This window comes from Vulpes vulpes, chromosome 3 (assembly GCF_048418805.1).
Source record: "Vulpes vulpes isolate BD-2025 chromosome 3, VulVul3, whole genome shotgun sequence".
In the NCBI taxonomy this organism is placed as follows: domain Eukaryota; kingdom Metazoa; phylum Chordata; class Mammalia; order Carnivora; family Canidae; genus Vulpes; species Vulpes vulpes.
In genome coordinates, this window is record NC_132782.1 from 118006661 (window position 1) to 118021049 (window position 14389).

At 42.2% G+C, this 14389-nt stretch overlaps 1 protein-coding gene across 1 annotated transcript in view; it reads right to left on the minus strand.

The window, feature by feature from the left end:
* FNDC7 (fibronectin type III domain containing 7) overlaps positions 1-9921 on the minus strand; it is a 27148-nt gene extending 17227 nt beyond the window's left edge. The window contains exons 1-4 of the mRNA XM_025996329.2: positions 9786-9921; positions 9252-9270; positions 4196-4450; positions 3194-3454 (exon numbers count right to left, since the gene is read on the minus strand). Coding sequence (XP_025852114.2) covers positions 3194-3454; positions 4196-4450; positions 9252-9270; positions 9786-9860 — 610 coding nt within the window. The 5' untranslated portion in view covers positions 9861-9921. The remainder of the gene's footprint in view (positions 1-3193; positions 3455-4195; positions 4451-9251; positions 9271-9785) is intronic.
* Between the last annotated feature and the right edge of the window lie 4468 nt (positions 9922-14389).

Consider the following 14389-nt stretch of genomic DNA (forward strand, 5'->3'; position numbering starts at 1 on the left):
TAAATTTATTTTATTTGTTCATTCATTCACTCATGAGAGACACAGAGAGAGAGAGAGAGAGAGAGAGAGAGAGGCAGAGACACAGGCAGAGGGAGAAGCAGGCTCTGTGCAGGGAGCCCAATGTGGGACTTGATCCCAGAACCCCAGGACCACGCCCTGAGCCGAAGGCAGACACTCAACCGCTGAGCCACCCAGGCATCCCTATTTATGTATTTTAGAGAGAGAAAGAGCTTGAGTGGGGAAAGGGGCAGAAAGAGAAGGAGAGAATCTCAAACAGATTCCCTGCTGAGTGCGGAGCCTGATGTGGGGCTCGATCCCATGGCCCTGGGGTCAAGAGTCAGATGCTTAACCAATTGTCAAGCAGTCTCTATACCCAAATTGGGGCTCAAATGTACATGATCAAGAATCATGTGCTCTACCAACTGAGCCAGCCAGACATCCCTCCCTTCTTTACTTTTGACACCTTTTTTATGTAAGAGCTTTTGGGTCATAGCTGTTTCTAGGGGACAAAAAAAGCAGACTTTCATTCCATTCCAAATCAAAGGGAAGGAAGGAAAATATCAAGTATGATGATCACACATTAAGGCACACATTTTGGTGTCTCCAAAAACACTTCCGTCTACATTCTTAGAACTATGCCTTCCTTTTTTTCAGGGTTATCCTCTTGAAAAAGCTTGAGGAGTATCCTCTTGTGCTGAGAGAGGAGAAATTGGCCTCATACTCCAGAATCTGTGCTGTGATGAAGCCCATATGGTAAGCATTAGAGACCTGTTGCACAGCATGTGAGCAGAAACCACCTTCTGGGCACAGATGGTTGTACAAGGAAGGCTGAGGAAACAGGTACTCAACTCATCCTCTGCAAGGCAGGCACCTGCCATGTTTCTCCTATAGGCCATCTTCACAGGACCCCTCCCCTGTTTCATGGTCAGCTCATCTGCAGAGGCAGATCTACTCTGGGGTAATTCTAGGCTCAAAGCTAGTAAGGGTAGCCTGCAGTATTTTAGGACAACCTGTCCTTCCCTCATGGGGGGTGAGAAAACCTGGAAAAATGAGTAGTCGGTCCTCTCAAATTTCATATGTTGAAGTCCTAACCTCTAGTACCTCAAAATGTCATCTTATTTGAAAACAGGGTCATAAGAGATGCAATCAGTTAAGATGAGATCATTAGTATAGGCCCTAATCCGATACTATGGGTGTCCTTATAAAGACAGTCAATTTTGTACTGGCTTCAGTAGCACATATACTAAAATTGAAATTAGTATGGCATGGGCCATACTAATTTGCATGTCACAGGGGTAACATGCAAATTTCATTTAAAAATAAATAAAAATAAAATAATAAAGAGAGGAAATCTGGACACAGGCATATGCTTCCAGGGAGAATGCCATGGACTATAGAAGGTGCCCTATACAAGCCAAGGAGAAAGTCCTGGAACAGATCCTTCTGTCACAGCCCGGAGAAGAAACCAACTATGCTGACATTTTGATTTCAGACTTCCAGCTTCCAAAACTGGGAGATGATAATTTTTTGTTGTTTGAGTTAGTTTGTGGTAGTTTGTTATGACAGCCTTAGCAAACTATAGAGAGGCTAAATCTAAACTCTACAAAATTTTAAAATACGGGAAACAAAAGAAGAGGAAGGCTTTAAGAAAACAGTCACTTGTAGGAGATTGCTGTCCCCAGCCTAATGTAGAAGATTCCTCCCCCACAACTCCATGCCTGCAAAACCTTCTCTCAAAGCACTTGTCACATAGAACTATAACCACTGATTGACACTTTGGTCTCTCCCAAGACACAGTCATTTCTCTGAGTGTGTAGGGATTATGCCTTAATTGATTTTCTATCCCCATCAGGTAAACTATGTTCAGCACATAATGGGGCATTGTCAATGTTTGTGGAAAGAAAGAATGAATGAATATCTAGGAAAAAACCCCGGGGACACTAGTTTATCACAGACATCCTGACGCACCAAGCCCGTCATGAATTATCTTTGTGCCAACTTGATTTCACCTGAGAGAAGAATTATAAAAGACAAATCCTTTTCTCCCTGAATTTCTGTCTTGACACATAGACAACAGGGCTTCCACTCCCCTCCAAACTTAGGGAATGTTGGGGAGAACATTTCTGGTTTCTTTGCATCCTTTCCTTGGTCTTCTCCAAGGGATGAAATAGCTCATTTGCTTGGTGAGAATCTGGTGTCTGTTAGGCCATATTATCAGTGGATGGCTTACTTTGGCTCAAGAGAAGAAAAAAATCTCTCTCCTTCCCTCTCTCTCCTTCTCATTCTTCTGGCTTGCTCCAGCAACTCAGTTTGGGCTTTCATTTATCATGCACCTGACCCTGTGGTCAGGGTACCCCTGCAATGGGGTTGGTGAGACACACGCCATGCTCTAGCTTCTCAGCCTATAACTGGAGAAGAGGTGATAGGAAGCCCCATGTTGACCTCAGGCCTAAACTGAAGTTTTAGAAAATATAATTGAGGGGTGCCTGGGTGGCTCAGTCAATTGAGTGTCTACCTTTGGCCCAGGTCATAATCCCAAGGTCCTACCGTCAAGCCCCACATCAGGCATCCTGCTATGCAGAGAGCCTGCTTCTCCCTCTCCTTCTGCCTGCCACTCCCCCTGCTTGTGCTCTCTCTCTATCAAATAAATAAATAAATAAAATATTTAAACAAAAAGAAAGAAAATATATCTGAAACTCTGATTCCCACCACAGCATAAAGTACTGTAACAACAGGAACTTTGTTTTGTTGGCGGCTGGACCTCTAGAACAATGCCCAGAGTTGGCATACACTCACTAAATGTCTACTGAGTAAATGAATTCCTGTTTGTCCCATTTTTTTTTTTGTTTATGCCATTGGTCTGAACCTAGGCAGGGTATGGGAGGCTGGTAAACCTAACATAAATCATGTCCTGCTGTGTGATATTGAATGTGTGTGCTTGAAAATAAATTGGTGTCAGTGAGGGGGAAGCCATACTCTGTGTATTCCGAGCAGCGTTTCTTTATACATGTAGTAAGCATCTAAATTACCAAGAATGAAGAGCCAAGGCACTATAAATAAACTAATAAATCTAAATATCTGCTGCCAGCTGTTCTGTACTTATCAGTTAACACACCGCCTGATGGCTACAATGCATCGCCCCTCTCATTAATCAAGATGGAGATTGCTTGGGGCTGAGCTGGGAAGTCCTTACTTGTTCTCTGATTACAGGTGGAGTCATCCCCAGGGGTTCCATTGGCATTCCACGCGTAGGCCTTTATGGTGTAGAGAGTCCCAGCATCTAAACTGGTGAATGTCAACGAGTTGTTTGTGGTATTCTCTTTCCATACTCTACCCAAACCATTAGCTCGCATAATGGAAACGGAGAATCCAATCGCCATATATACGGCTTCCCACTGCACAAGAATAGAATCTGGACTCGGAGAGCTCACTTCTAGAATTGGTGCAGCCAATACTAGAAGGACAAAAACACATGTGTTTGCAAATAGAGGATAATTCAAATTTAGGAACAAGTAATTTGAAGTTGATCATTCATATTATGAGACAATTATTTGCTTTGTGAAAGGATTTACAGCAGAGTTTCATGAAATAATTAGTGACTAAGTGTGTATTAATCATAAATGACTTGGCAGAGGAATGAGGAACAGAAAAGGTCTAATATTAGGCATTACTTTCAACTGGATGTTTGTAAGAAATTATATAAAACATCCCTATAATTATAACTCAGTGGGGGAAACGGTGGTTTATAATATTTTAATGTGTAACAACCTTTTGGAAATAGCCTCAGTACAACTTTATCAACTCCATTTAAGTCATGTTGATGACAAGCTAAGTACTTTTATTTTAAGCAAGTCAAAATGTAGCAAAATCCTTTCTACCTGTTCTTGATTTAGCATGGTCTTTATGGATAACTGAGGTTAAAACAGAAATTCTCTTTTTCAGAGATTTAAAAGCAAGAATGTTCTCAAAGATGGCCAGAAATGGGTTTTGTTTTCCAAAGCATCTGAAATTTAAATACCACCTGCTCCCCAGATATCTGAATCAGCCAAAAACATCATTTGGTGGCTATTACCCCTGGGCCCTGAATTGTAGGCACTCACACGACACTTTCACAATTATATCATGTACTTGAAGCCTCAGTATGACCGACCTAGGTCATAAACACTAGCTCAACAGAGGCCGAGCATCCAGCTACCTGTCTTTGCTTGCTTCGGAGGTGATGCTTGGCTTCTCCCGGTGGCACTGATGGATCTGACGGTGATTTGGTACAAGGTCGCAGCCTTCAGGCCTGTCACAGTGCCCGGGGAATTGGCCACTGTGGTTTCAATGACAGTGTCTCCATCTTCAGCCGTAAGGAGATAACTGGTGGCCCCTGGCACGGTGGCCCACTCCACAGTGATGCTGTTGCTGATTTTTGAGTATGCCTGATCAATAGTGGGTATGTCAGGAGCTGAAAGAGATTTTAAAGATTTTATTTATTTATTTGTTTGTTTGTTTGTTTGTTTTAGAGCGGGGGTGGGGTGGGGGATGGAGAGAGAGAGTGCACAAGCCGGAGGCGGTGGCACAGAGGGAGGGAAAGAATCCCAAGCAGACTCCATGCTGAGCGTGAGCCCTGCAAGGGCCTTGATCCCACCACCCTGAGATCATGACCTGAGTTGAAATCAAGAGTTAGATGCATAACCAGCTGAGCCACCCAGGCCCCTTGGGAGAGATTTTGAGGTTACATTAGCTTGGATACCTATGAAGATTATTTCTTTCATCATTTTACTTTTCAAACGAAATCATTTTCCTGCCATCCTTTAGACATAAACTTTGCCCTTATTTTCTTTTCTTATTTATTCATTTATTTGATGGAGAGAGAGAGCAGGGGGAGTGGCAGGCAGAGGGAAAGGGAGAAGCAGACTCCTGCAGAGCAGGGGACCCGGGCTTGTTACCAGGATCCTGGGATCATGAGCCAAACCAAAGGCAGACGCTTAACCGACGGAACCACCCAAGTGCCCTTTCTTTTCTTTTGTCTTCTAAGATTTTATGTATAAGTAATCTCCACACACAACATGGAGCTCGAACTCATAACCTCAAGATCAAGAGTCACATTCTCTACTGACTGAGCCAGCCAGGCGCCCCTGCCCTCGTTTTCAGGAATAAGACAGAAATAGAGAAAAAGAAAGGCAAAGCTACTCTCCAGAAGAGAGCCAGAAAGCTCAAGCCTCTCATTCAGTAACAGGATTTCAGAGACATTTTTCCCAGTTGCCTCTGGGATAATTTACGTTTTTTGTACTTTTCAAAGAGTTAAATCAGAATGGGGAGGGCAGGCCCTGCCTGGCTCAGTCCGTGGAGCATGCAACCCTTGATCTTAGGATTGTGAGCTTAAGCCCCACATTATGCACAGAGCCTACTCAAAAAAAAAAAAAAAAAAAGGGTGGGGGGATGCCTGGGTGGCTCAGTGGTCAGGCGCCTGCCTTTGGCCCAGAGCGTAATCCTGGGGTCCCGGGATCGAGCCCCACATCGGGCCCCCCGTAGGGAGCCTGCTTCTCCCTCTGCCTGTGTCTCTGCCTCTCTCTCTGTGTCTCTCATGAATAAATAAATACAATCTTAAAAAAAAAAAAAAAAGAGTGGGGTGTGATTGTGGGGAAAAACTCTGAGAGCTTCATTCTGGAAGCTTCTCCTCTGGTTCGGCACCTGTGAACTCCCACCCACCCTGCCCCTGACTCCTGTTCCGCTGCCTCTGCCTGACAGAGAGGGGCCCACCTCTGCCAAGCCTGTGTCTCCACCTCATGCACTTGCACATTTCCCACGTGGTTTTTAATCTAAATGGAAGAAGAGGAAGAAATGAGTTGTTTGGGGATTGTTCTATCATACTTCCATATTATCAGAGTAGAACCATTTTTTAGATTTTGCTATATAAAATAAAAATAAACTTTTTTCTCCCCTTCTCCATCAAAACGTCGGCCCCAGCATGAGAATGAGATGCTGTGGTCCCTCCTCACCCGGGCCAGGCTGTGGTTTGTCTCGGGGACCTGAATGCCGACGTCAGGAGTGTATATAAGGCATTCCCACACTTCGTGTAAGGGGCAGGAGATACAGCATGGTGACAAGATTTACTACATTGCAAAAATCCACAGACACCTAAAATGCCCTCGGTGTAGGAGGTCCATGCAGAAGAAAAGGTCAAACAAAAACAGCTGGGCTTAAGTCTGCGACTGGCACTTGGACTTTTATGTTCAATATATTGCATTTGCTAGGTAAAATCCCCTTATACCAAATTCCAAACTAAACTCTAGGGCAAAGAGGAGAAAGTAAATACAGACCCATGTGTGGCTTAGCAGTATCAACGCCCCGCCCCCAGCAGGCCCCCAGCAGTCCCCTGCCAGCCAAATCCCTGCGTGCGTGACACAGACAACCTCCTTCTGTACCAACAGCCTAGAGACTTGGCTCTGGCACTAGCTCCGAAACGACCATGCTGCAAGACGGAACAAAGTCGCCACTGTGCTCTGGCCAGACATTCCTTGAACATCACCCAGGACTGTCTCCTTTGCCATCAAAAGAAAACTGAGACTTATATCTGCTGGGGAGATGTTACAGACCTGCTCATCATAGCCGTTGGCCTGCAGAAGGTGACTCCACGGGAAGCATCCATGTCCCCTCCCACCCACGGCAGGACAGAAAGGTCCGGCAAGGGGCACCTGGCTGGCGCAGCTAGTTAGGCATCTGACTCTTGGTTTTGGCTCAGGTCACAGTCTCAGGGTCGTGAGATCAAGCCCTGTGTCCAGCTCCTTGCTCAGTGCAGAGTCTGCTCAAAGTGATCTTTCCCTCTCCCTTCCCCCTCCCTGCTACTCAAGCTCTCTCTCTCAAATAATAAATAATGAATCTTTAAAATATATATGTTAAGGGGATCCCTGGGTGGCTCAGCGGTTTAGCGCCTGCCTTCAGCCCCAGGGTGTGATCCTGGAGTCCTGGGATCAAGTCCCACATCAGGCTCCCTGCATGGAGCCTGCTTCTCCCTCTGCCTGTGTCTCTGCCTCTCTCTCTCTCTTTCTCTCTCTCTGCCTTTCATGAATAAATAAATAAAATCTTAAGATATATATATGTGTGTGTATACATATATATATATATTTTAAAAGAAAGCCCCAGCAAGGGCCTCCACTTTTATCCCTCCCACACACTCATCACTTTTCTACTCCCAGTTTTTTTTTTTTCTTTTAAGATTTTATTTATTCATGAGAGACACAGAGAGAGAGGCAGAGACCCAGGCAGAGGGAGAGGCAGGCTCCCTGCGGGGAACCTGATGCGGGGCTCGATCCCAGGACCCTGGGATCACTCCCTGAGCTGGAGGCAGACGCTGAACCACTGAGCCACCCAGGGGCCTGTGCTCTCAGTTATTTGCCTTCTTTCCTCTAACAAACTTTGTGACGTCTCTCAACTCTGTCTTCCTTTGTCCCCGCAGTGTATCTTATCTCCTGGGTTAGCTACTCATTCTCGTTGGAGTGGACCAGCTTCCTGGAAAAATGACACCCAAACTAGCCATCGGCAGACAAGGCCTGGCAGTGCGTTCATGGAGTGGTTGGAGAGGCACCGGAAAGTCTAGACTGTCTCCTCCCAGGCCTGCCAAGGGGCCTGACAGCGCCACCACATCGACCGCTGTGAAGTGAGCAAGGTCAGAGGAGTAGCGTGTGACCCCAGTGTCCGCGGGGTGGAACAAGGGTTGCCCAGTGGAAACAGCATAGCGTTTGGATCCAGCGGCTCCGGGTTGGAGGCCTGGCTCTGACATTTACTTTTGCATGTGATTGTGTCCAAGTCATTCAGCCTCTTCCAGCCTCTGTTTTCTCCCCTGAGCATCCAGAATATTGATCTTGTCTGCATTTTAGGATTTACTTTGAAATGTAAAATATTAAAAAAAAAAAAGAAATGAGAAATATCTACATCTTGGGATTGTTGTAATGATTAAGTAAAATAGTGTGTTCAAGGGCACTTTGAAAGGTGGGAAAGGTTGGGGCACGAGTGGCTTAGCGGTTGAACCTCTGCCTGTGGCTCAGGGCATGATCCTGGGTCCTGGGATCGAGCCCCACATCGAGCCCCACATCAGGCTCCCTGCAGGGAGCCTGCTTCTCCCTCTGCCTGGTCCTCTGCCTCTCTCTTTGTGTCTCTCATGAATAAATAAGATATTTTTTAAAATTGCCTTATTTACACTTCCTGTTTCTGTGGTACAAACAAAATAATAAATAAAAATTGTTCTCATTTATGTGAGACTTTATTAGAGATATAATCAATACTACATGAGTCCTCCAGATAATCAAAATCTCATTGAATATACACTTCCTTTCTGAGGACATAGATTTCTAGAATGAAGGAGCTAGGTGAGGTCTCTAGAGATATTATTTTTGCCTTCAGTCATTATTCAGGAAAAATGATGATAAAATCTTTTTAAAAGAAAGACTTTTTCTAGCTCTGAGGTATCATTTCCTGTATTTTAGGGATGCACTATTAGAAGTATAAAATCCTTTCCTATTAAAGAGTCTTGAGACGCCTGGGTGGCTCAGTGGTTAAGTGTCTGCCTTCAGCTCAGGTCAAGGTCCCAGGGGTCCAGGGATAGAGTCCAGCCCCCTGCAGGGAGCCTGCTTCTCCCTCTGCCTGTGTCTCTGCCTTTCTCTCTCTATCATGAATAAATAAATACAATCTTTTTTTTTTAATTTTTATTTATTTATTTATGATAGTCACACAGAGAGAGAGAGAGAGAGGCAGAGACACAGGCAGAGGGAGAAGCAGGCTCCATGCACCGGGAGCCCGATGTGGGATTTGATCCCCGGTCTCCAGGATCGCGCCCTGGGCCAAAGGCAGGCGCCAAACCGCTGCGCCACCCAGGGATCCCAATAAATAAAATCTTAAAGAAAAATTATATAAATTAGACTCTGCTATTTATGCTTAAAACTTTATTTCTTTAACTAGAACGATAATCATAGTATTTTACTAATGGCTAAATGTATTTGAGAAAATCCATGACTACATGACTTTCTATATATCTCAGCACTTGATAGGAGTATCTTTTTTTTTTTTTTTTGATAGGAGTATCTTATGAGGACTCATAAGTTTGATCCATGTATCTGTCTTATCAGTTACACTCACAGTGTGAGTGCTCAGGAGATGCTGAATATTTTTCCTGGTAGAGCTTTTCTATTTCAGGACAGCTCAAGAATTAACAATGGAAATTAACATAAAACATGGTGAGGAAAAACTTGCATTTCAAAAAATTTTACCTGTTTTTGCTGAAGCAACCTGAAAAGGAAAGTTTACAAAAATTAGAACCATGGAGAAAAATACCATTTGGGGAAACATAAAACATAAGTCAGAGCAGCAATAAATTTATTACAACATTTTAATATGTTATGTGAGCAATATTTGAATCCATACAGAGTAGTTATTTGCACAAATCATTTCCCAAACTCAAATCTGCCACAAAGAAATCCAAATAGAATTTAGAGGCTGGAGGCAGATCACATTACTATTTCATTTTTCTCCCTGAGTCTGCCTATTGAACTAAGTCAGCAGCTGCTGACAGATTTCTCAAAAATCTTTGTTCTTAAAACATAATGATAATCTTGTTTTCTTTCTCTAGTAAATTGCATTAAATTTCAAACATGCAAACATATGCAATCTTGGTATGGTCCAAAAGTATTTGTTTTCTATCTCCCTACCCCCTAGTCTCTCTCAAAAAAAATAAAAAGGTAACAAATGTCTCTCTCTCTCTTTTTTTCTAACTAGTTGCAGGTTGGTCGGAATGGTGAACTCACCAATTTAAGACAGATAAGAGTGAATCCAATCAAAGGCAAACATTTCTTGTGCCCACCAGCCATCCTGTTGGACATAGCACTCACATGGCACACGCAACAGAGTGATCCGGGTCCTCTTCGGTCCCCAGGAGGGCAGCACTGTGGATTGCTAGGGCTGCGATCCTGGGAAGTAGCTCCTCCTCTTCAGTGTGGAACTGACCTGTTCCTGGGGGCACTCGGAGATTGGCAGGGACAGATATTGCCAAGGCTGAAAAAAAGAAGAGTTGAAGAAAACCACCCCAAATTGGCCATAAAGGTACTGTAACCTGGGTTTCAAGGTAATATGTAGAATGCTCTCTTCTTTAAAAAATTTTTTTTCAAAGATTTTATTTATTCATGAGAGACACAGAGAGAGAGGCAGAGACACAACCAGAGGGAGAAGCAGTCTCCCTGTGGGGGCCCGACATGGGACTCCATCCCGGGTCTCCAGGATCACACCCTGAACTGAAGGCAGACGCCCAACCACTGAGCCACCCAGGTGCCCATTTGAGCTCTTTATAAGCATTTAATCCAAACACTATAAACAATTCTAGTAATAAGCAAGTATGTAAATTAGTAATAAACAGTATTAACTGACTTTTATGGAATCACACAAGTATTACATGGTGGAGCTGGGATTAAAATTCATCAGACTTCTGTTTCCAACCGAAATAGGGCAAAAGGGAATGGATTTACCACCTATGACTTCGACTTATTATAAAACTACAGTAATTAAGACAGGATTAATTGGTTATAAGGATTGGCATGAAGACGGATAAATCAACGGAATAAAATAGATCAATAGAACAGCATAGATAGTCCAGAAATAGACCGAAACATATATAGACAATTGATTTTCAACAAACGTACAAAGGCAATCCAGTAGAAAAAGGATAGTCTTTTCAACAAATGGTACTGGAATGATTAAATAATCAGATGCAAAGAACATGAGCTTTGATCCATATCTTACCCTACATAAAAAATTAATTCAAAATGGATTATAGACCTAAATGTAACACCTAAAACTGTAAAACTTCCAGAAAAAAATCGCTGTGATGTTAGATTAGTCAAAGATTTCTTAGATACCACACTGAAAGCATGATCCATTTAAAAAATTGATACTTTGAACTTCATCAAAATCAAAAACTTTTGCACTATTAAGGGAATGAAAAAACAAACCACACATTGGGGGGAAATATTTGCAGATCACATATTTAATTTTTAATTAGGAATTTTAAAAATATGTATATTCTCTCAAAACCTAATAAGAAAACGACTTAAGGGATGCCTGGGTGGCTCGGTGGTTGAGTGTCTGCCTTTACCTCAGGGCATGATCCCAGGATCTGGGATGGAGTCCTGCATTGGGCTCCTTGCATGGAGCCTGCTTCTCCCTCTGCCTATGTCTCTGCCTCTCTTTATGTCTCTCATGAATAAATAAATAAAATCTTTTAAAAAAAGAAGAAAACTTAATAAAAAATGAGCAAAAGATTTGAACAAACACTTCATATAAGATATATACCTGGACATATTTGTGTGTACAACATACACCTAGCATATGGCCCAACCATTTCACCCCTAGGTATTTATCGGAGAGAAATGAAAGTATATGTCCATACAAAAATTTATATACACAGGGAAAGGCAATTATCATATGGTCTCACTCATATGTGGAATTTAAGAAACAAGACAGAGGATGATAGGAGAAAGGAGGGAAAAATAAGATGAAATCAGAGAGGGAGACAAACCATAAGAGACTCTTTTTTTTTTTTTAAGATTTATTTATTCATGAGAGACATAGAGAGGCAGAGACAGGCAGAGGGAGAAGCAGGCTCCATGCAGGGTCCTGATGTGGGACTCGATCCCAGAATTCCAGGATCACACCCTGAGCTGAAGGCAGAGGTTCAAGTGCTGAGCTACCCAGGCATCCCCCATAAGAGACTCTTAATGATAGGAAATAAACTGAACGTTACTGGAAGGAAGGGGGTGGGGTGATGGAGTAACTGGGTGAGGGCATTAAGGAAGGCACAGGTTGTAATGAGCACTGGGTATCATATGAGACTGATGAATCATTGAACTCTGCCTCTGAGGACTAATAATACACTATATATTTATCAATTGAATTTAAATAAAAAATTAAATTAAAAAAACTCAAAAACTTATATACAAGTATTCATAGTAGCATTAACTTTTTTTTTTTAAAGATTTTATTTATTTCGGGCAGCCCGGGTGGCTCAGCGGTTTAGAGCCACCTTCGGCCCAGGGTATGATCCTGGAGACCCGGGGTCGGGTCCCATGTTGGGCTTCCTGCGTGGAGCCTGCTTCTCCCTCTGCCTGTGTCTCTGTCTCTCAATCTCTATCTCTGTGTCTCTCATGAATAAATAAAATCTTTTTTAAATATTTTATTTATTTATTCATAAAATCTTTTTTAAAAATATTTTATTTATTCATAAAATCTTTTTTAAAATATTTTATTTATTTATTCATAAAATCTTTTTTTAAAATTTTTTTTTATTTATTCATGAGAGACACAGAGAGAGAGAGAGAGGCAGAGACACAGGCAGAGGGAGAAGCAGGCTCCACGCAGGAAGCCCAACATGGGACCCAACCCGGGGTCTCCAGGATCATGCCCTGGGCTGAAGGCGGCGCTAAACTGCTGAGCCACCCAGGGATCCCCAGTAGCATTAACTTTTGAATATTTTTTATTGCTCATGTTTATCATTAAACTTTTGAAAAAAAAAAACAAACAGAAAATGAAAGGGAAAAATACGTAACCCTGGATTATTAATGTTTTAGTCTCTCTCCTTCTTTATGTACACTTTATCATTGTCATGGTTACATATATAGAAAATGCTAGTAGTTTGAGTTTGATGATGACAGTAAAATAACAGACATCCGTGTGTTCTGTGAACATCTTTCCACAACACTAAATACATGCCTATATTTATCATTCTTTAATTCTAATTATCATATATGGAACCAGTACCACATTGTAGGACTGTAGGATGTTTCCAGGTTTATTTTGCTCTTATAAGTAAGCTCTCAAAAAACAACAGACAGAAGCCTGGAACCCAGTAAGATGCTCAGTTATAAGAATCTCAAATAGAATGTGCACACAGCAGTACACGAGACGCGCCACCTCACAGACGTCAGGAGTTGGAGAAAGAACAGAGGGCTGTGTGTTTGGAAGAATTGTAGAGAAGGGTCTGGAGCTGAGCCTAGGAGATAGCTGGGGTTTGTTTTGTTTGAATGTAAAGGAAGAACATTTCATGAGAGGGAAACAGCATGATTCCTTTTTATTTACGAAACAATAGCTCCTCTAACAATGATGCATGCAAAGCTTTGTTGTGTTTTTTGTTTTTTTGTGACAATTGCCATCCAGTTCTATTAACCTGGGAGTGGATCTTTGTATATGTGGCCCATTTTACCAGAAACCTGGGATTGTTCTAATTTTTATTTCAGTGAATTTATATATCAAGCAGAAAGCTTTTATTACAAGATAGCTCATAATTTTCCAACAGGTATAAGTTCTCCTGGAGTTACCAGAAATTTTATTTCTCTTTTTTGTAAATTTAATTTCACAGATACCAACATTTTTTTTTCTTAAAGAGGCCAGTGAAATATTAAAGGGAAATAGGAATCTTAATTTTGAAAGTTTTCAGTTGTTGTGTATGTGTATGTGTGTGTGTTTGTGTGTTTTAATGAATCTGGCTGTGAAAAAAAATTAATAAATAAAAAAATGAATCTGGCTGTGGCATAAATAAACCCATGTTTTCGCCACTAGAAAAACTTGATAGTTGAAAACGTTTCCAATGTTCAGAGATTAGTTAGGAAAAGTATGTCCCTTTGTAGTTATTTGATGTATACCATAAGCAGCTATAAAAATACAGGTTTTCCCTGAATAGGACAAAGGCCATGGGTATTGCTTCATATTGAAACATAAAAAATCCTTTTCCATGAGTGGTTAAACATGGAATACTACTCACCAATAAGAAGGGATAATAACTAAACTGTTGATACACACAGCAACTTGGGTGAACCTCAACAAAATTATGCTGAGTGAAAAAAAAATTATGCCGAGGAGCCAATCTCAAAAGGATACACACCTCATGATTCTGCTGGTGTAACATTTGTGAAATAACATAATTATAAAGATAGGGAACAGATTAACAGTTGTCAGGAATTAGGGATGGGGGGAGGAGGTGGTCTGGATATAAATGGAGCCTCATGGTGATTGTATAATTGTGCATCTTTTTAAAAAAAGATGTATTTATTAAAGAGAGAGAGAGAGAGAGAGAGGGCAGGGGGAGGGGCAGAGGGAGAGGGAGACAAGCAGTCTCCCCACTGAGTGCAGAGCCCTACTTGGGCCTGGATCCCAGGACCCCGAGACTACAAACCAAGCTGAAATCAAGAGGGGACGCTCAACTGACCGAGCCACTCAGGCACACCCAGTTGAGCATCTTGTGGTGGTGGTTATGCAAGGCTACGAATGTGATAAAATTGCCCAGAGTCACTCACTCACGGGGATGTGCGTGTGTGTGGATAACTGGTGACATCTGAATAAGAGCTACAGCCTGTAGCAATGTCAG